At 39.2% G+C, this 14624-nt stretch overlaps 1 protein-coding gene across 2 annotated transcripts; it reads left to right on the forward strand.

Annotated features, from left to right (window-relative positions):
- The first annotated feature begins 6767 nt into the window (after positions 1-6767).
- On the forward strand, positions 6768-8900 carry LOC113110506 (interleukin-1 beta). 2 transcript variants are annotated; one of them, XM_026274670.1, is made up of 7 exons: positions 6768-6851; positions 6957-6995; positions 7170-7245; positions 7339-7519; positions 7926-8099; positions 8192-8328; positions 8415-8899. In XM_026274670.1, exons 2-7 carry the CDS (start codon positions 6961-6963, stop codon positions 8628-8630), a joined length of 819 nt encoding a protein of 272 aa, XP_026130455.1. In that variant the 5' UTR covers positions 6768-6851; positions 6957-6960; the 3' UTR covers positions 8631-8899. The 2 variants fall into 2 exon arrangements, with proteins under 2 accessions (XP_026130455.1, XP_026130454.1); XM_026274669.1 differs by lacking the exon at positions 6768-6851 and having other exon boundaries at positions 6864-6995; positions 8415-8900.
- The last annotated feature ends 5724 nt before the right edge of the window (positions 8901-14624 follow it).

Genomic DNA, 14624 nt, shown 5'->3' on the forward strand with positions numbered 1-14624 from the left:
AACATGGAGAAGTAAAAACTTAAGCTAAACTTAAAAATTACGTTTTGTTATAATTGTTAGTTTTATATATCAGGTCACAACTCCCTCTGCGGTACTTTCTCTTGTCCTGACCATAGACAGTAAAAGAAATGGACACAGCGACCCCATTGGAACTCAATTGAGACAAGTGAAGCCCATTTCTAGCTATTTTTAGCACTTCCGTTTCTGACGCGCAGACTCAAACTACGCTTGATGATGTCAGCAACCTGTCTGACAGAAGTAAATCTTCTAGTTGCTGTGCCTGCAAAATACCATCATTAAATGAGCTATGTGGAGGTTTTTACTTAAAAAAATCTTTAAGATAGAGTTTTCATTTGTACATGTATGAGCCAACCATGATGTAAAAAAAAGAATGACACCTCGACTGTCCACCACGGTTGCCTCTATCAGCCAATTGTGTGTGGAGGAGTCGGGCCCGAATTGGCGCGAAAATTCACAAAATGTGACGTCATGCGCGTTCTCATCTACTTGGGCTTACAACCATACGGCATGTTATAGTATAGCCATTATAGTAAGCAGCGGCAATAGTGTTTTCAGATGGACTCTGTGGATGGAAAGAAGCGACCAGCCTCCGGCAGCACAATTCAGACACTCACGGACACTCCTCGTAAAAAAAAAAAAAAAAAAAAAAAAAAAACGTATATAGTGTTTCAAAAAGAGAGAGACCGGCGTCGGGCAAAGTCAAGAGTCAACATCGGAGCGGCATTTGATTCTTGGCGGGAGCTCCGGTCAGCGCTGGGTATAAAAACCTGCCCCTCCTCCGTCCTCTTCCCCTGCCTCTTTCTCTACTTGCACCTCTGCCTCGCCCCCTTCCTCTCCCTCTTGCTCTACCTCTGGTTCCCCCCCTCCCCCTTCCAGTGTCACTGCTCTCCTCAGTACTCTCCTCCACGGGAATTTGAAAGTCTTCTGAGCTGTCCTGACAGGGGAAAAAAACTAATTATTTACAATGACAAGTGTTTTTAGTGCAACATTTCATGTGGTATTCTGAATGAAAATAAAGCATGACAAGCACATACATAAAGGTTAGAGTTCCTTTACCTTACCATCATGGTATTGCTATTCTACAAATAGTATAGTAGTACAACTAGAATAGTAATTGTACTGCATCTAAAAATAAGCATAAAGTCTTCAACTCAGTTATATAATTTAGCGTCACTCTACAATAGTCAAAATAAGAGGTCTGTGAGTGTTGGGAGTGTGTGTGTTAAAGTGTTAAAATACTTTTAGAAGTAGACTTTAGTTGATAATATAAAGTAGCACTGCAACATTCTACTAAAATATGGTCTGTCAAACAATAACCTTACTATACTATACTAAGTACTATACTATACTAAGTACTATAACTTTTCTTACCTCAAACATGCTGATGAATCTCGATGAGCCGTCAGTGTTTGCTGCGGCAACCCTGGTTGATGTGGTCATGCTCGTACGAGCGTGCGCATTGAGAACGAGCATGAGACTGGCTGCAGTTCCTCTAACAGCCACTGGTGTCAGTAACGGCTAGAAATTTCAGAACCTACGCAATGCTCCTTTAATCTTGCAGAGACGGCGAGCTTGAGCGGGGAGTTCTTTGGGGTGAGTGAGCAGGAGTAAGTATTCTGATTAATTATTTTGTATAGTATTTTAAAATGTAACGCCAGTACGCCATATTAAGTTAATTGCCTGCGAGCTTCTCCTCCTGTCTGTAAGGTAATATCTCTACTGTGCGACAGAGAGTCGAGTGGTTATGAAGCAATCGTTAGCCTATTTTTACAAAAACTGTTTCTACGGGGCCATAATGTAACATAGAAGTTAATGGAGCCCTTTATACATTGTCGTGTATCTTTAGAAATAAATTATGGACAAATGGAGTCTTTAAACGCCTCAGATGTAAAGTTATTCGCTGTCAAAGTGACGCCAAAATGAATGAGAGGTCAATGGGATGCTAACGCAAGTGAAGTTCTGCTACAAGATGGCGGCACCCCATCTGTAAACTCTTGATATCAGACTTGTCTTTCAAATAGAGCACATCAAATGTCAACTTATTTCATTATATATTTGGCAAGTCACGTGTAGGCTTAAAGGGTTAGTTCACCCAAATAGCAAATTTATGTAATTAAAAACTTACCCTCATGTTGTTTCAAACCCGTAAGACCTCCGTTTATCTTTGGAACACAGCTTAAGATATGTTAGATTTAATCCGAGAGCTCTCAGTCCCTCCATTGAAACTGTGTGTACGGTATACTGTCCATGTCCAGAAAGGTAAGAAACACATCATCAAAGTAGTCCATGTGACATCAGAGGGTCAGTTAGAATTTTTTGAAGCATCAAAAATACATTTTGGCCAAAAAATAGCAAAAACGACGACTTTATTCAGCATTGTCTTCTCTTCCGTGTCTGTTGTGAGAGAGTTCAAAACAAAGCAGTCTGGATATCCGGTTCGCGAACGAATCATTGAGTTCACCAAATTGAACTGAATCATTTTAAATGGTTCGCATCTCTAATACGCATTAATCCACAAATGACTTAAGCTGTTAACTTTTTTAATGTGGCTGACACTCCCTCTGAGTTCAAACAAACCAATATCCCGGAGTAATTCATTTACTCAAACAGTACACTGACTGAACTGCTGTGAAGAGAGAACTGAAGATGAACACCGAGCCGAGCCAGATAACCAACAAACAGTGTTGGGAGTAACGCATTACAAAATTAATGCATTACAGTAAAATATTACTTTTTGCTGTAACGCAGTAGTGTAAGGCATTACTAATCAATTTTCAGTAATATTTTACTCGGTACATGTTCAGTAATATTTGCGTTACAATGCACATTTAGCCCAAAATTTAATTTTTCAAAGAAAAGAAGAAAAAAAAGACTGAAGACCGCAAGACATTAACGAATCGAAATATGAAGCAAATAAGTCATATTTCCTGTTCGTGGTCAGTCAATAGCTGCTTGTGGTGTTTGTTTTGCATTTAAATAATTTCTGCATTTTATTTCTTTCCTAGTAGTTTCAGTTCAAAGCGGCTCGCGCTCGCCCCGTTAGAAGCTCTGACAGAAAGGCTGCCTGAGGCTGACAGAGACTGAGAGACGTGTTTGAGATGTGCTGTTTTCCTTAATGCCTAACTTACATTGCAGAAGTGCATGAGCTTTTGCTTCAGCGATTCTCCGCTAGTCGAGCGCAGCCGCGCATGCGCGCCTAACAGATGAGCTCCATGAAACAGGAGCGCAATAATTCTAATGTATACATTTTGCTGAAATATTTATAGTTGGACATTAAATGTGACATGTAGAATTTTAAACCTATAAGTAAGTGTATTTGTATGATAGCACTAACTGTAAAGTGTAATGGGGTAATCAAAATAGCCTTTTTACTCAGTCTGTGCTTTTTAATAATTTTCATTTTTAACTTCTGCTTTAATATATATATCAGACAAAAATAGAGAGATATGAATTTTTCCTCAGATCGCCCAGCCCTATACAGAAGTGTGGAGTTTTATTTCAAGTATATTTTTCCCTTTTTTTAAATAGCATAAAAACAAATAAATAGCAAAAATAAATAAATAAATAAATAAACAGGTATGGTAAACTGCAAACCGTAAACTGTTTGCTGAGAGTAACTAAAAGGTAATACAGGGGTAATGTAACGCATTACAATTCTGAGACAGTAATATTGTAATGTATGTAATTACTTTTAAATGACAGTAACAAGTAATATATAATGTATTACAGTTTGGAAGTAACTTGCACAACACTGCCAACAAAACATTGACTTATTCACGAGTCAAGAACCATTTCTGTCAGACGCGTCCAATTCGTGAACTGAGGAGCTGATGATACTGCGCATGTGTGATTCAGCGTGAAGCAGACCGACACACAGAGCGTCTGAACTGAACTGATTCTTTTGGTGATTGATTCTGAACTCATTCTGTGCTAGTGTTATGAGCGCGGGTAAACCGAAGGCTTGAATCATCGCAAATGACGCCATTACGTCGAGCGCAAAAGAACCAGTGAATCTTTAATTCGTTATCTGGCTCGGCTCGGTGTTCATATTCAGTTCTCTCTTCACAGCAGTTCAGTCAGTGTACTGTTTGAGTGCATGCATTACTCCAGGATATTGGTTTGTTTGAACTCAGAGAGAGTGTCAGCCACATTAAAAAAGTTAACAGCTTAAGTCATTTGTGGATTAATGCGTATAAGAGATGCGAACCATTTAAAACGATTCAGTTCGATTTGGTGAACTGAATGTTTTGTTCGCGAACTGGATATCCAGACTGCTTTGATTTGAACTTTTTCTCACAACAGATACGGAAGAGAAGACAATGCTGAATAAAGTCATCGTTTTTGCTATTTTTGGACCAAAATGGACTACTTTGATTATGTGTTTCTTACCTTTCTGGACATGGACTGTATACCGTACACACAGCTTCAATGGAGGGACTGAGAGCTCTCGGATTAAATCTAAAATATCTTAAACTGTATTCCAAAGATAAAACGGAGGTTTTACGGGTTTGAAACAACATGGGTAAGTTATTAATTACATAGTTTTGCTATCTGGGTGAACTAACCCTTTAAGGCCTTGTTCACAATAAAGCAAATCTAAATAAGCAACGTTTAAACAGTATTTTCTTTTAGCATGTATTTTCATTGTCACTAGACAGACTTAAGAACGTAAGTTGAAATTGGTTCATCTATTTTGATGGGTTGCCATGATGACTTACTGATTATATCATCACTGGGTGAATTAAACACCACAAATAATGATATCCAACAAGTAAGATACTGATAAAAACGTACTGTGCTATTACAGTGTTGTTGAGGTGATTTTTGACATGTACTTTGATAGACCATCTCTGAAGAACCTTGGGTTTAAATTAATATAAATATGGATTACAATGCTATATGAACATGTTGCCTTCTGTCATAATTGCTGTATACAGCAGCTACTGCTCTTTGTGAGGGAGCCGCCAGACGGCATCTGCTGGGTTCTTTGAACCAAATTTGATCAGGGTAATCTAAAACCCTTTGTGAGGGTAAATTGGAAAGATCTTGAGTTTTCATTGAAAATGTAATTAAAACTTGGACTGCAGTACCCATTTCAACCACTTAGCTACATTCTTTAGCTTAAAAAAAAATCAAATTAACAAATGTCCCCATGACATAAATTTCAGCACTCTGTTCAGTTCAGTTTTTGGATTCACGCGGATTGCGCGCAGAACACTGCGCAAAATTGTAAACAAAGACCATTTTCCATTTTTTTGGGACATTTAAAGTCAGAAATTTGTGACATTCATTAAACGTTTCACTTGAATTGTTATGCAAGTGGTATAATTTTACAATGTATTCAAACTGAAACATAATTTTGCACCGCACTGAATAAGAATATCACAAACACAGTAATGACTTAAATAACCATCATCTTTCTCGACCTCATGTGGACACTTTTTGCAGCCCCTGCTGTTGACCTCTCTGACCCCTGAATGTAATATTATGGGCTGTTATCTGGTCCTTGCAGTGGGGCTTGAACGAGTCACTGCTGTTTCAGGGATCATGTCTCAAATCAGTCTAGAGTGAGTTACTGTATGCACCCGAAAAGATTTACGGCTCCTCACAACACAAACAGTAAGACTGCATGGAGGACTGAGACTCAACAAGAAAACGTTGTAGGTAAGAAACTCTCTTACATTTCTTTCAAGTACAAGTAGATCTCAAAGATGAGTGTACAAGCTGTGTGTACATTTTGCTAAAAATTGGTGCCAGTGGAGACAGGGGCTAGTTGTCACATGGGTTACATAAAAGTAAATTTATAAATTTTATCATGTGTAATTCAAAACTGTTGAAAATTAGGATGATTTCTTCCTACAAACGAAAACCTAAGTTGCATCACATAGTATTGCAAAAGCAGTTGGAAACCACAAAAAAAGAACACACAAACAAAATAGGCAAACTGCGTAATGTTATATTTATTAAATCCTTTAATAAGCTGTTTAATGGCATAATTTTCACTTAAACAAGCCTTATACATTTTTAGTAGTCAAGATACTGAGAAATAGTCACAAAAATGTATCACAGTTAATTTTTACAAAACTATTTTTGTTACTGGATGCCTTGTGCAAAAATACTTACACAAAATACAAAAATACTATTAAAATTATGTTATGCTTATTTTGGTTTTCTTGTTGGTACTTGCTCAAACAAACACCTTTTAATAGCTTTATCATAAAAAACAAATGCTTCTCTGCTTTTTTTTTTAAGAATTAGTCATAAAATATAATACCAATGGCAATATTTTTCAAAGAATTGTAACTTTTAAAAAAACTTTTTATTTGTATACTTTCCTTTTTAATATCTAATCATTTAAGACAGTCAAAACATTTCAAAGTGACTCTTAATTTCATGAATGCAGAATCATAAATATTCAATGGAATTTTTCTATGTATTAAAATGCATTTTTGAATAAATGTTTAGATTCAGAACTAAATTATCATTTTACCATCGTTAGTGCATGCAATCTCGTGCTTTAATTTTCTTAGGAGAAAATGTAAATAATTAGCTTTACAGTTCTCTATCGTGACATGTAACAAAGGAAAATAGGGAAGATTCTTTACAATTCCAAAGGAACACGTGCAACTATAAAAAGGTTATGTGGAAACGTAAAAAATTTTACTCTGATGGAGTTGATTACGTGATTCTTAAAAAGGGGAAATTGAGGCTGAAGTGTATAAAAAGCACACTTCCACTGTCAGAAACACATGCAGCTGAAGACTCTCCCAAGAGAAACAACGATTTAACCAGCTCAGTAACTCCAGACAGGGAACAGAACTAAATTACTGGTATGTAGTGTACAATGTTCTTTTCAGATGGCTCTTGTTTGAAAGTCAGATTTAAAGATAAAGTTTTTCTCACTGTTTTCTCACTAGTTTTATGCTTTATTTTAGAACGATGGAATGCATTGGACACTATATTTTGCATTCAGAGTAAGTACCCGCTTGTTTTATAACTATATATATATAGCTCTTGTCTAAATGATGATGCATTTAAAATAAAATATGTAAATTATGCCTTTCTATATTTTTAATTAGCTTTACTTTACATTGGAATAATTTGCCTAAAACTCCTTTAATGATACATTTTGTTAATTTCCTAAACAGTGCACTCAAGAAAGACATAACTTACCCTGACAGTGCTGGCTTTGATGAACCGGACTGCCCAGATCTACACGGCATGGTGAGTTGGTGGGCTGTTAAATATGCTCGTGGATATGGTCTGATTAATATTAAGGCTTCTTAAAAATCACTTTTTGTTGTTGTTTTTCTCCAGATGTGCCAATGCGACATGCATGAAGACATCAAACTGGAACCGTCTCCTCATCCTCACAGCATGAAGAAGGTGGTGAACATCATCATTGCTGTGGAAAGGTTGAAGCACATCAAAGAAATGTCTTCTGGCAAGTTTTGTGAAGATGCGCTGCTCAACTTCATCTTGGAGAATGTGATCGAAGGTACAGTTAGCAAACTTTTAAGCAGCTTAAACTAACATCAGGTGGTTTGATAGTTGATCGAGATGATTAAAGCTGGAAGCACCAGCAACAAACCTGTAAATATATCCAAACTTCATTTTTGATTAGTAATATGCATTGCTAAGAATTCATTTGGACAACTTCTAATGTGATTTTCTCAGTGTTTCGATTTTTTTGCATTCTCAGATTCCAGATTTTCAAATAGTTGCATCTCTGCCAAATATTGTCTGATCCTAATAAACCAAAAACATTTTTTGAAAAATGGACATGGTTTTGTGGTCCATAGTCACATATTATATGAATTGATTTAAAAAGGAAATTTGCCTACCATAACGTTTAAGAATTTGCTCTCTTTTGATTGATCTTCACTGTCTTTTTATTTCCACAGAGCGTCTGGTGAAGCCGCTTAATGTGTCACAGACTTACAGTAAGTCCAGCCGGACCCTGCAGTGCACCATTTGTGATAAGTACAAAAAGACCCTGGTGCAGAGCAACAAACTGAACAACGAAGATCTTCATTTGAAGGCAGTGACGCTGAGTGCAGGAAACATTCAATACAAAGGTAAATCTTCAACACAAGCTTTCACATGTAACTGCATGACTTCAGAAATGTCCTTTTGACATTACCTCCTACACATTTTTTGCTCCTTTCAGTTCGATTCAGCATGTCGACGTACTTATCCAGTGCTCCACAAAATAAGGGCCAGCCTGTGTGCCTGGCGATCTCCAACAGCAACCTCTACATTGCTTGTACCGAGTCTGATGGGTCTTCCCCCATCCTGATCTTGAAGGTCCGTGCACCACAAATACATTAACCTTCCCCAAGAAATGTTTCCACATTATAAAATGAAGTTTTAAGCGCTTTTTATTTTTTTAGGAGGTCAGTGGCCCCCTGAACACCATTAAAGTCGGTGACCAGAACGGGTACGACAGTCTCCTCTTCTTCAGGAAAGAGACGGGCACAGCTTACAACACTTTTGAATCTGTTAAATATCCTGGATGGTATATTTCCACTGCTTTTGATGACTGGGAGAGGGTGGAAATGATCCAGGTGCCAACTGACCGAACCACAAACTTCACACTTGAAGATTAACAAGCAATCCTGAGTTAAGAATCAGATTCGATCCAAAAACACATTTCCAGAGAGTATGTACCATGTACAGTTTATAATCTGGATTTGTTCAAACGTTGCAAACCTGAATGAGTTTATGCATCTGTCTGGCTTTTTATAATCATTTTTATTTTTTTGAAATTCATAAGGTTTGTGTTGGGAACGGTAAATTCATATTGAATTTTCCTGAAGTATGAGGAAACAATTTTGCCTATGTGCTTAATTTAATTATATTTAATATTTATTTTAAATTATTTTTAAATCAAGATTATTTAAAACTGTATTGATTGTATCTTCTATTAAAATAAACCTATGCTATGGGTAACTTGGTGTTGTGTAGTTGATTAACTTTGATTAGCTAATAATAAAAAGATTACCATTGTTACAAGATTACTATTAAGATTATTAAATAAAGTGACAACAAAATATCAAAAAGAAAATGCAAACTCTTATCAGCTTAAATAAACTGTATTTATGCATTTTAAGGTACTATGTGGAGACAACAAAATAATGCAATTGACAGAAACACTAATTAATAAATTCTACAGTTAATAGATAATTTACTTGCATTCATCCTACACTTAAATGCAATTAATTTAAGCTTGAAGCATTGATTATTTATTTATTTATTTTTGTGCATTGATGTCACTTTATTAATAATCTTAAGTAAAATTTTACTTTTCAATGGATCTTGAACTTGGAACTTTATTTTTAATAATGTTTTGTAAGCTGAATTTATGCACCCCAAAAATAGCTACTTTATATGACATTAGCACAGGACTCTATTTCATTTAACAATGAGAAATTTTGAACATTTATTAAACGAGACAAAATAATCTTAGAAATTTTACTCTGAAACATGGAGAAGTAAAAACTTACGCTAAACTTAAAAACTACGTTTTGTTATAATTGTTAGTTTTATATATCAGGTCACAACTCCGTCTGCTGTACTTTATCTGGTCCTGACCATAGACAGTAAAAGAAATGGACACAGCGACCCCATTGGAACTCAATTGAGACAATTGAAGCCCATTTTTAGCATTTTTTAGCACTTCCGTTTCTGACGCGCAGACTCAAACTACGCTTGATGACGTCAGCAACCTGCCTGACAGATGTAAATCTTCTAGTTGCTGTGCGTGAAAACTGGCATCGTTAATCTTGCAGAGACGACGAGCTTGAGCGGGGAGTTCTTTGTCGTGAGTGAGCAGGAGTAAGTTTTCTGATTAATTATTTTGTATAGTATTTTAAAATGTAACGCCAGTACGCCATATTAAGTTAATTGCCTGCGAGCTTCTCCTCCTGTCTGTAAGGTAATATCTCTACTGTGCGACAGAGTGTCGAGTGGTTATGACGCAATCGTTAGCCTATTTTTACAAAAACTGTTTCTACGGGGCCATAATGTAACATAGAAGGTAATGGAGCCTTTTATACATTGTCGTGTATCTTTAGAAAAAATGAATGGACAAATTAAGTCTTTAAATGCCTCAGATGTAAAGTTATTAGCTGTCAAAGTGACGCCCAAATGAATAAGAGGTCAAAGGGATGCTAACGCAAGTGAAGTTCTGCTACAGGATGGCGGCACGCGGCCGACTTCAACTTCCAGTCGACTTCCTTGCCGCCTGGTCCTGACACAGAAAATAAGACGCGAGCGCCATCATGCGGCAGAACATTTCACTGCATACAGATGATTGACTGTATTACATAAAAACATAAGCGTCCTCAGTGTTGGATATTAAGAGATTATGTTGTCTGTTTTCGTCTTGGTTCATAATGTGACCAAAATCTCAGTGATCCGTAAACTCTTGATATCAGACTTGTCTTAAGTTGACCGGAAGTTGAAGTCGGCCGGGTGCCGCCATCTTGTAGCAGAACTTCACTTGCGTTAGCATCCCATTGACCTCCCATTCATTTTGGCGTCACTTTGACAGCGAATAACTTTACATCTGAGGCGTTTAAAGACTCCAGTTGTCCATTATTTATTTCTAAAGATACACGACAATGTATAAAGGGCTCCATTACCTTCTATGTTACATTATGGCCCCGTATAAACAGTTTTTGTAAAAATAGGCTAACGATTGCGTCATAACCACTCGACTCTCTGTCGCATTACCTTACAGACAGGAGGAGAAGCTCGCAGGCAATTGACTTAATATGGCGTACTGGCGTTACATTTTAAAATACTATACAAAATAATTAATCATAATACTTACTCCTGCTCATTTACGCCAAAGAACTCCCCGCTCAAGATCGCTGTCTCAGCAAGATTAACGATGGTAGTTTGCACGCACAGCTACTAGAAGATTTACATCTCTCAGACAGGTTGCTGATGTCATCAAGCTTCGTTTGAGTCTGCGCGTCAGAAACGGAAGTGCTAAAAATAGCTAAAAACGGGCTTCACTTGTCTCAATTGAGTTCCAATGGGGTCGCTGTGTCCATTTCTTTTACTGTCTATGGCTCAGACCCCTCCCAAATCAACCCAAATCGGCACGTGACTCCTCACACTCAATTGTAGTGGTGCAACGGATCATCATTGATCTGTGATCCGTTCGGACAGAGGTGGTAGAGGCATTCACTTCCACAACGAATGGTAAGTCTGGGTCTGGATGCACGAGGAGTGGGGCGGTCGTGAAGGCCAGCTTCAAGGTCTGGAAGGCTTCCAGACAGGGACTTGGGCTTTTGGCGAAGGAGGTTGGTAAGAGGACTGGTGATAGTACTAAAATTCTGAATGAATCGTCTATAGAAGTTGGCGAAGCCAAGGAATTGCTGCAGTTCCTTTATAGTGGTAGGAATGGGCCAGTCCCTGACGGGGCTTACCTTCCCCTCGTCCATCCGAATGCCACTGCAGTCGATAGTATATCCAAGGAACTGCACTGAGGGTTGATGGAATGAACACTTCTCTGCTTTTAGGTAGAGTTGGTAGTCCCTCAGGCATTGCAGGACCTCCGCAACATGGCGTTGATGTTTTCTGCCTGGCTCCGGGAGTATATCAAGATGTCATCAATATAGACTAGGACGAACTGATGGAGGAAATCCCTGAGCACCTCGTGAATGAAATCCTGGAATACGGAGGGGGCGTTTACAAGTCCATACGGCATAAAGCAATACTCGTAGTGGCCAGTAGGGGTGATGAAGGCGGTCTTCCACTCGTCCCCCTCACGTATCCGGATGAGGTTATATGCGCTGCGGAGGTCCAACTTGGTAAACACAGTGGCACCACGGAGATGTTCCAGGGCCGCTGGGACGAGGGGAAGAGGATAATGAAACTTCTGAGTTATCTTGTTAAGGGCTCTGTAATTGATACATGGCCGTAACCCTCCATCCTTCTTGGCCACGAAGAAGAAGCTGGAAGGTGGGGAGGTAGATGGGCGGATGTATCATTGAGCCAGCGCCTCCCTGATGTAATCCTCCATGGCCTTCTCCTCGGGAACGGATACGGGATAAATCCGTCCCTTTGGCACTGGTTCACCCGGCAGCAGATCTATAGCACAGTCCCATGGCCGGTGTGAAGGCAGCTTGGAGGCCCGCTTCGGGCAGAAGACATCGCTGAATGGGGCGTAGTACTTGGGTATGGAGATGGACTGGTTCTCGACAGGGCTTTCAATGGATGTGGAGTAGACTGGTAGTGGTTTGGGGGGACGTTCCACTGGAACAGGACAGCCGGAGATACATGATTGAAAGCAGGCTTCGCCCCACTTCAGGATTTCTCCGGTCTTCCAGGAGATCACCGGGTTGTGCTGCTCCAACCATGGGCGCCCTAGGATGACATCAGTGGTGGAATCCTCCAGAACCAGGATGGATAGCTTGATGAATCGCTCGAGGCCGATGGTATCCTCGTATGCAGCGAGATGCAACCGCACTCTGGGTTCCAGTCCTTGACGATAGGTAGTGAGCAGGGCCTATTTGTTCCACCCACTGGAGGCCACCAGAGTTCTGAACTGCAAGGCATAATCATTTGCAGACATTTTCCCTTGTTTCAAGGGATTTTAGATTTTCTATCGAGGAGTCCCAGGCAGGTTTGCTGAAAACTTCCCGGAAGTGTTCGATGAAGCTAGAATATGACTTGGTTACAGGGTTATTCTGGGTCCAGAGAGAGTCTCCCAACTGCAATGCCTTGCCTTGTAACTTGGAAATTATAAAAGCTACCTTGGAACGGTCCGTTGGATATGAGAGCGGTTGCATCTCCAGGACCAGTGAACACTGAAGCAGGAAACCGCTGCATTCCTCCGCCGAACCAGAGTAGGGCGCAGGCCGGGCCATGGGACTGGCGTGTACGGCAGGTAAAGGAGGGATGACGGAGTGCTCGCTGGTGGTGGTGATGCGGGTGCTGACATGAGTGTCCGACGGAGTGCATCAACCAATTCCTGGAAGGGGTCCGTGAGGCTCATGCTTGCGTCTCTCGGTGCTGGTCCGGTCATCTGTTACGAATCACTCGGAGACAGAGGAGTAACAGATGAAGTAGATGTTTATTTAAAGACACAAGCAGAGGAGCAGGTAGTGAGGAGTGGATGGGTGTTGGGATCCGTGCCGGGAAGGAGGTGAACACACACACGCACCGTTAAAGGCTTAGAGGAGTCTTCGGGAATAATCCTTAGAGAGAAGATGGAGGAGGAGTCTTCGGAGTATATCCTTGGAGAGAAGGTAAAGAGGAGTTAGTCCTTATAGTAAGCGCAGATGAATGATCTTGTCGCGAACGTGACCGGACAATGACTGGGTGCGTGTGCGTGGCTTTTATAGTGCTGTGGTGGATGGCTGGTGATGAGGATCAGGTGGTGATGGTTAGAACTCAGGTGAGGGTGTGCGCCGTGATTGTGTGGAGGTGGAACCTGGCGTGTTTGTAACACACGTCTCGTTCTGCACATATCCAAATGTTTCCATATTCGCAATGGATCTGAATTTTAAACTATAATATTTTTTAATTTTTTAAATGTAAACTAGATGGAAAAGATCATCCTTTTAACATGAGCAAAAACGTGCATAACAGCAGAGTTGACTGGTATACTACGGTCTATTTAAACTGAACAGTGTAACCTTTTATATGTTTGGTTGACTGTACTTTATTTTAATAATGAACAGACTGCGATGTAAGTTTGAAATTAGAATGCACTTTAGATGTTATGTGTCATTTACACCAAACACAAATGTTGCTGGTTGCTAGTGTGTTTGCAGCACTAATGTTATTTATTTTTATATATATTAAATATTTTATATTTTTCAGTTTAATAAAAAAAAAATTCTAAAATTGTATTTATTTAAATGTATATTTAAGTTTACATTTATGTTCCAACAAACTTGAAAAATTCTACTTGATAAATGCTCTAAAACTTTTATGTAAATGGTTGACCCATATCGGCCGATCTCTACTGTCCATGTCCAGAAAGGTAAGAAAAACATCATCAGAGTAGTCCATGTGACATCAGAGGGTCAGTTAGAATTTTTTGAAGGATCAAAAATACATTTTGGTCCAAAAATAGCAAAAACGACGACTTTATTCAGCATTGTCTTCTCTTCCGTGTCTGTTGTGAGAGAGAGTTCAAAACAAAGCAGTTTGAATATCCGGTTCGCGAACAAATCATTGAGTTCACCAAATCGAACTGAATCGTTTTAAACGGTTCGCATCTCTAATATGCATTAATCCACAAATGACTCAAGCTGTTAACTTTTTTAATGTGGCTGACACTCCCTCTGAGTTCAAACAAACCAATATCCCGGAGTAATTCATTGACTCAAACAGTACACTGACTGAACTGCTGTGAAGAGAGAACTGAACACAGAGCCGAGCCAGATCATGTCTCAAATCAGTCTGGAGTGAGTTACTGTATGCACCCGAAAATATTTACGGCTCCTCACAACACAAACAGTAAGACTGCATGGAGGACTGAGACTCAACAAGGAAACGTTGTAGGTAAGAAACTCTCTTACATTTCTTTCAAGCACAGGTACATCTCAAAGATGAGTGTACAAGCTGTGTGTACATTT

The sequence above is a fragment of the Carassius auratus genome, chromosome 10 (genome assembly GCF_003368295.1).
Source record: "Carassius auratus strain Wakin chromosome 10, ASM336829v1, whole genome shotgun sequence".
In the NCBI taxonomy this organism is placed as follows: Eukaryota; Metazoa; Chordata; class Actinopteri; order Cypriniformes; family Cyprinidae; genus Carassius; species Carassius auratus.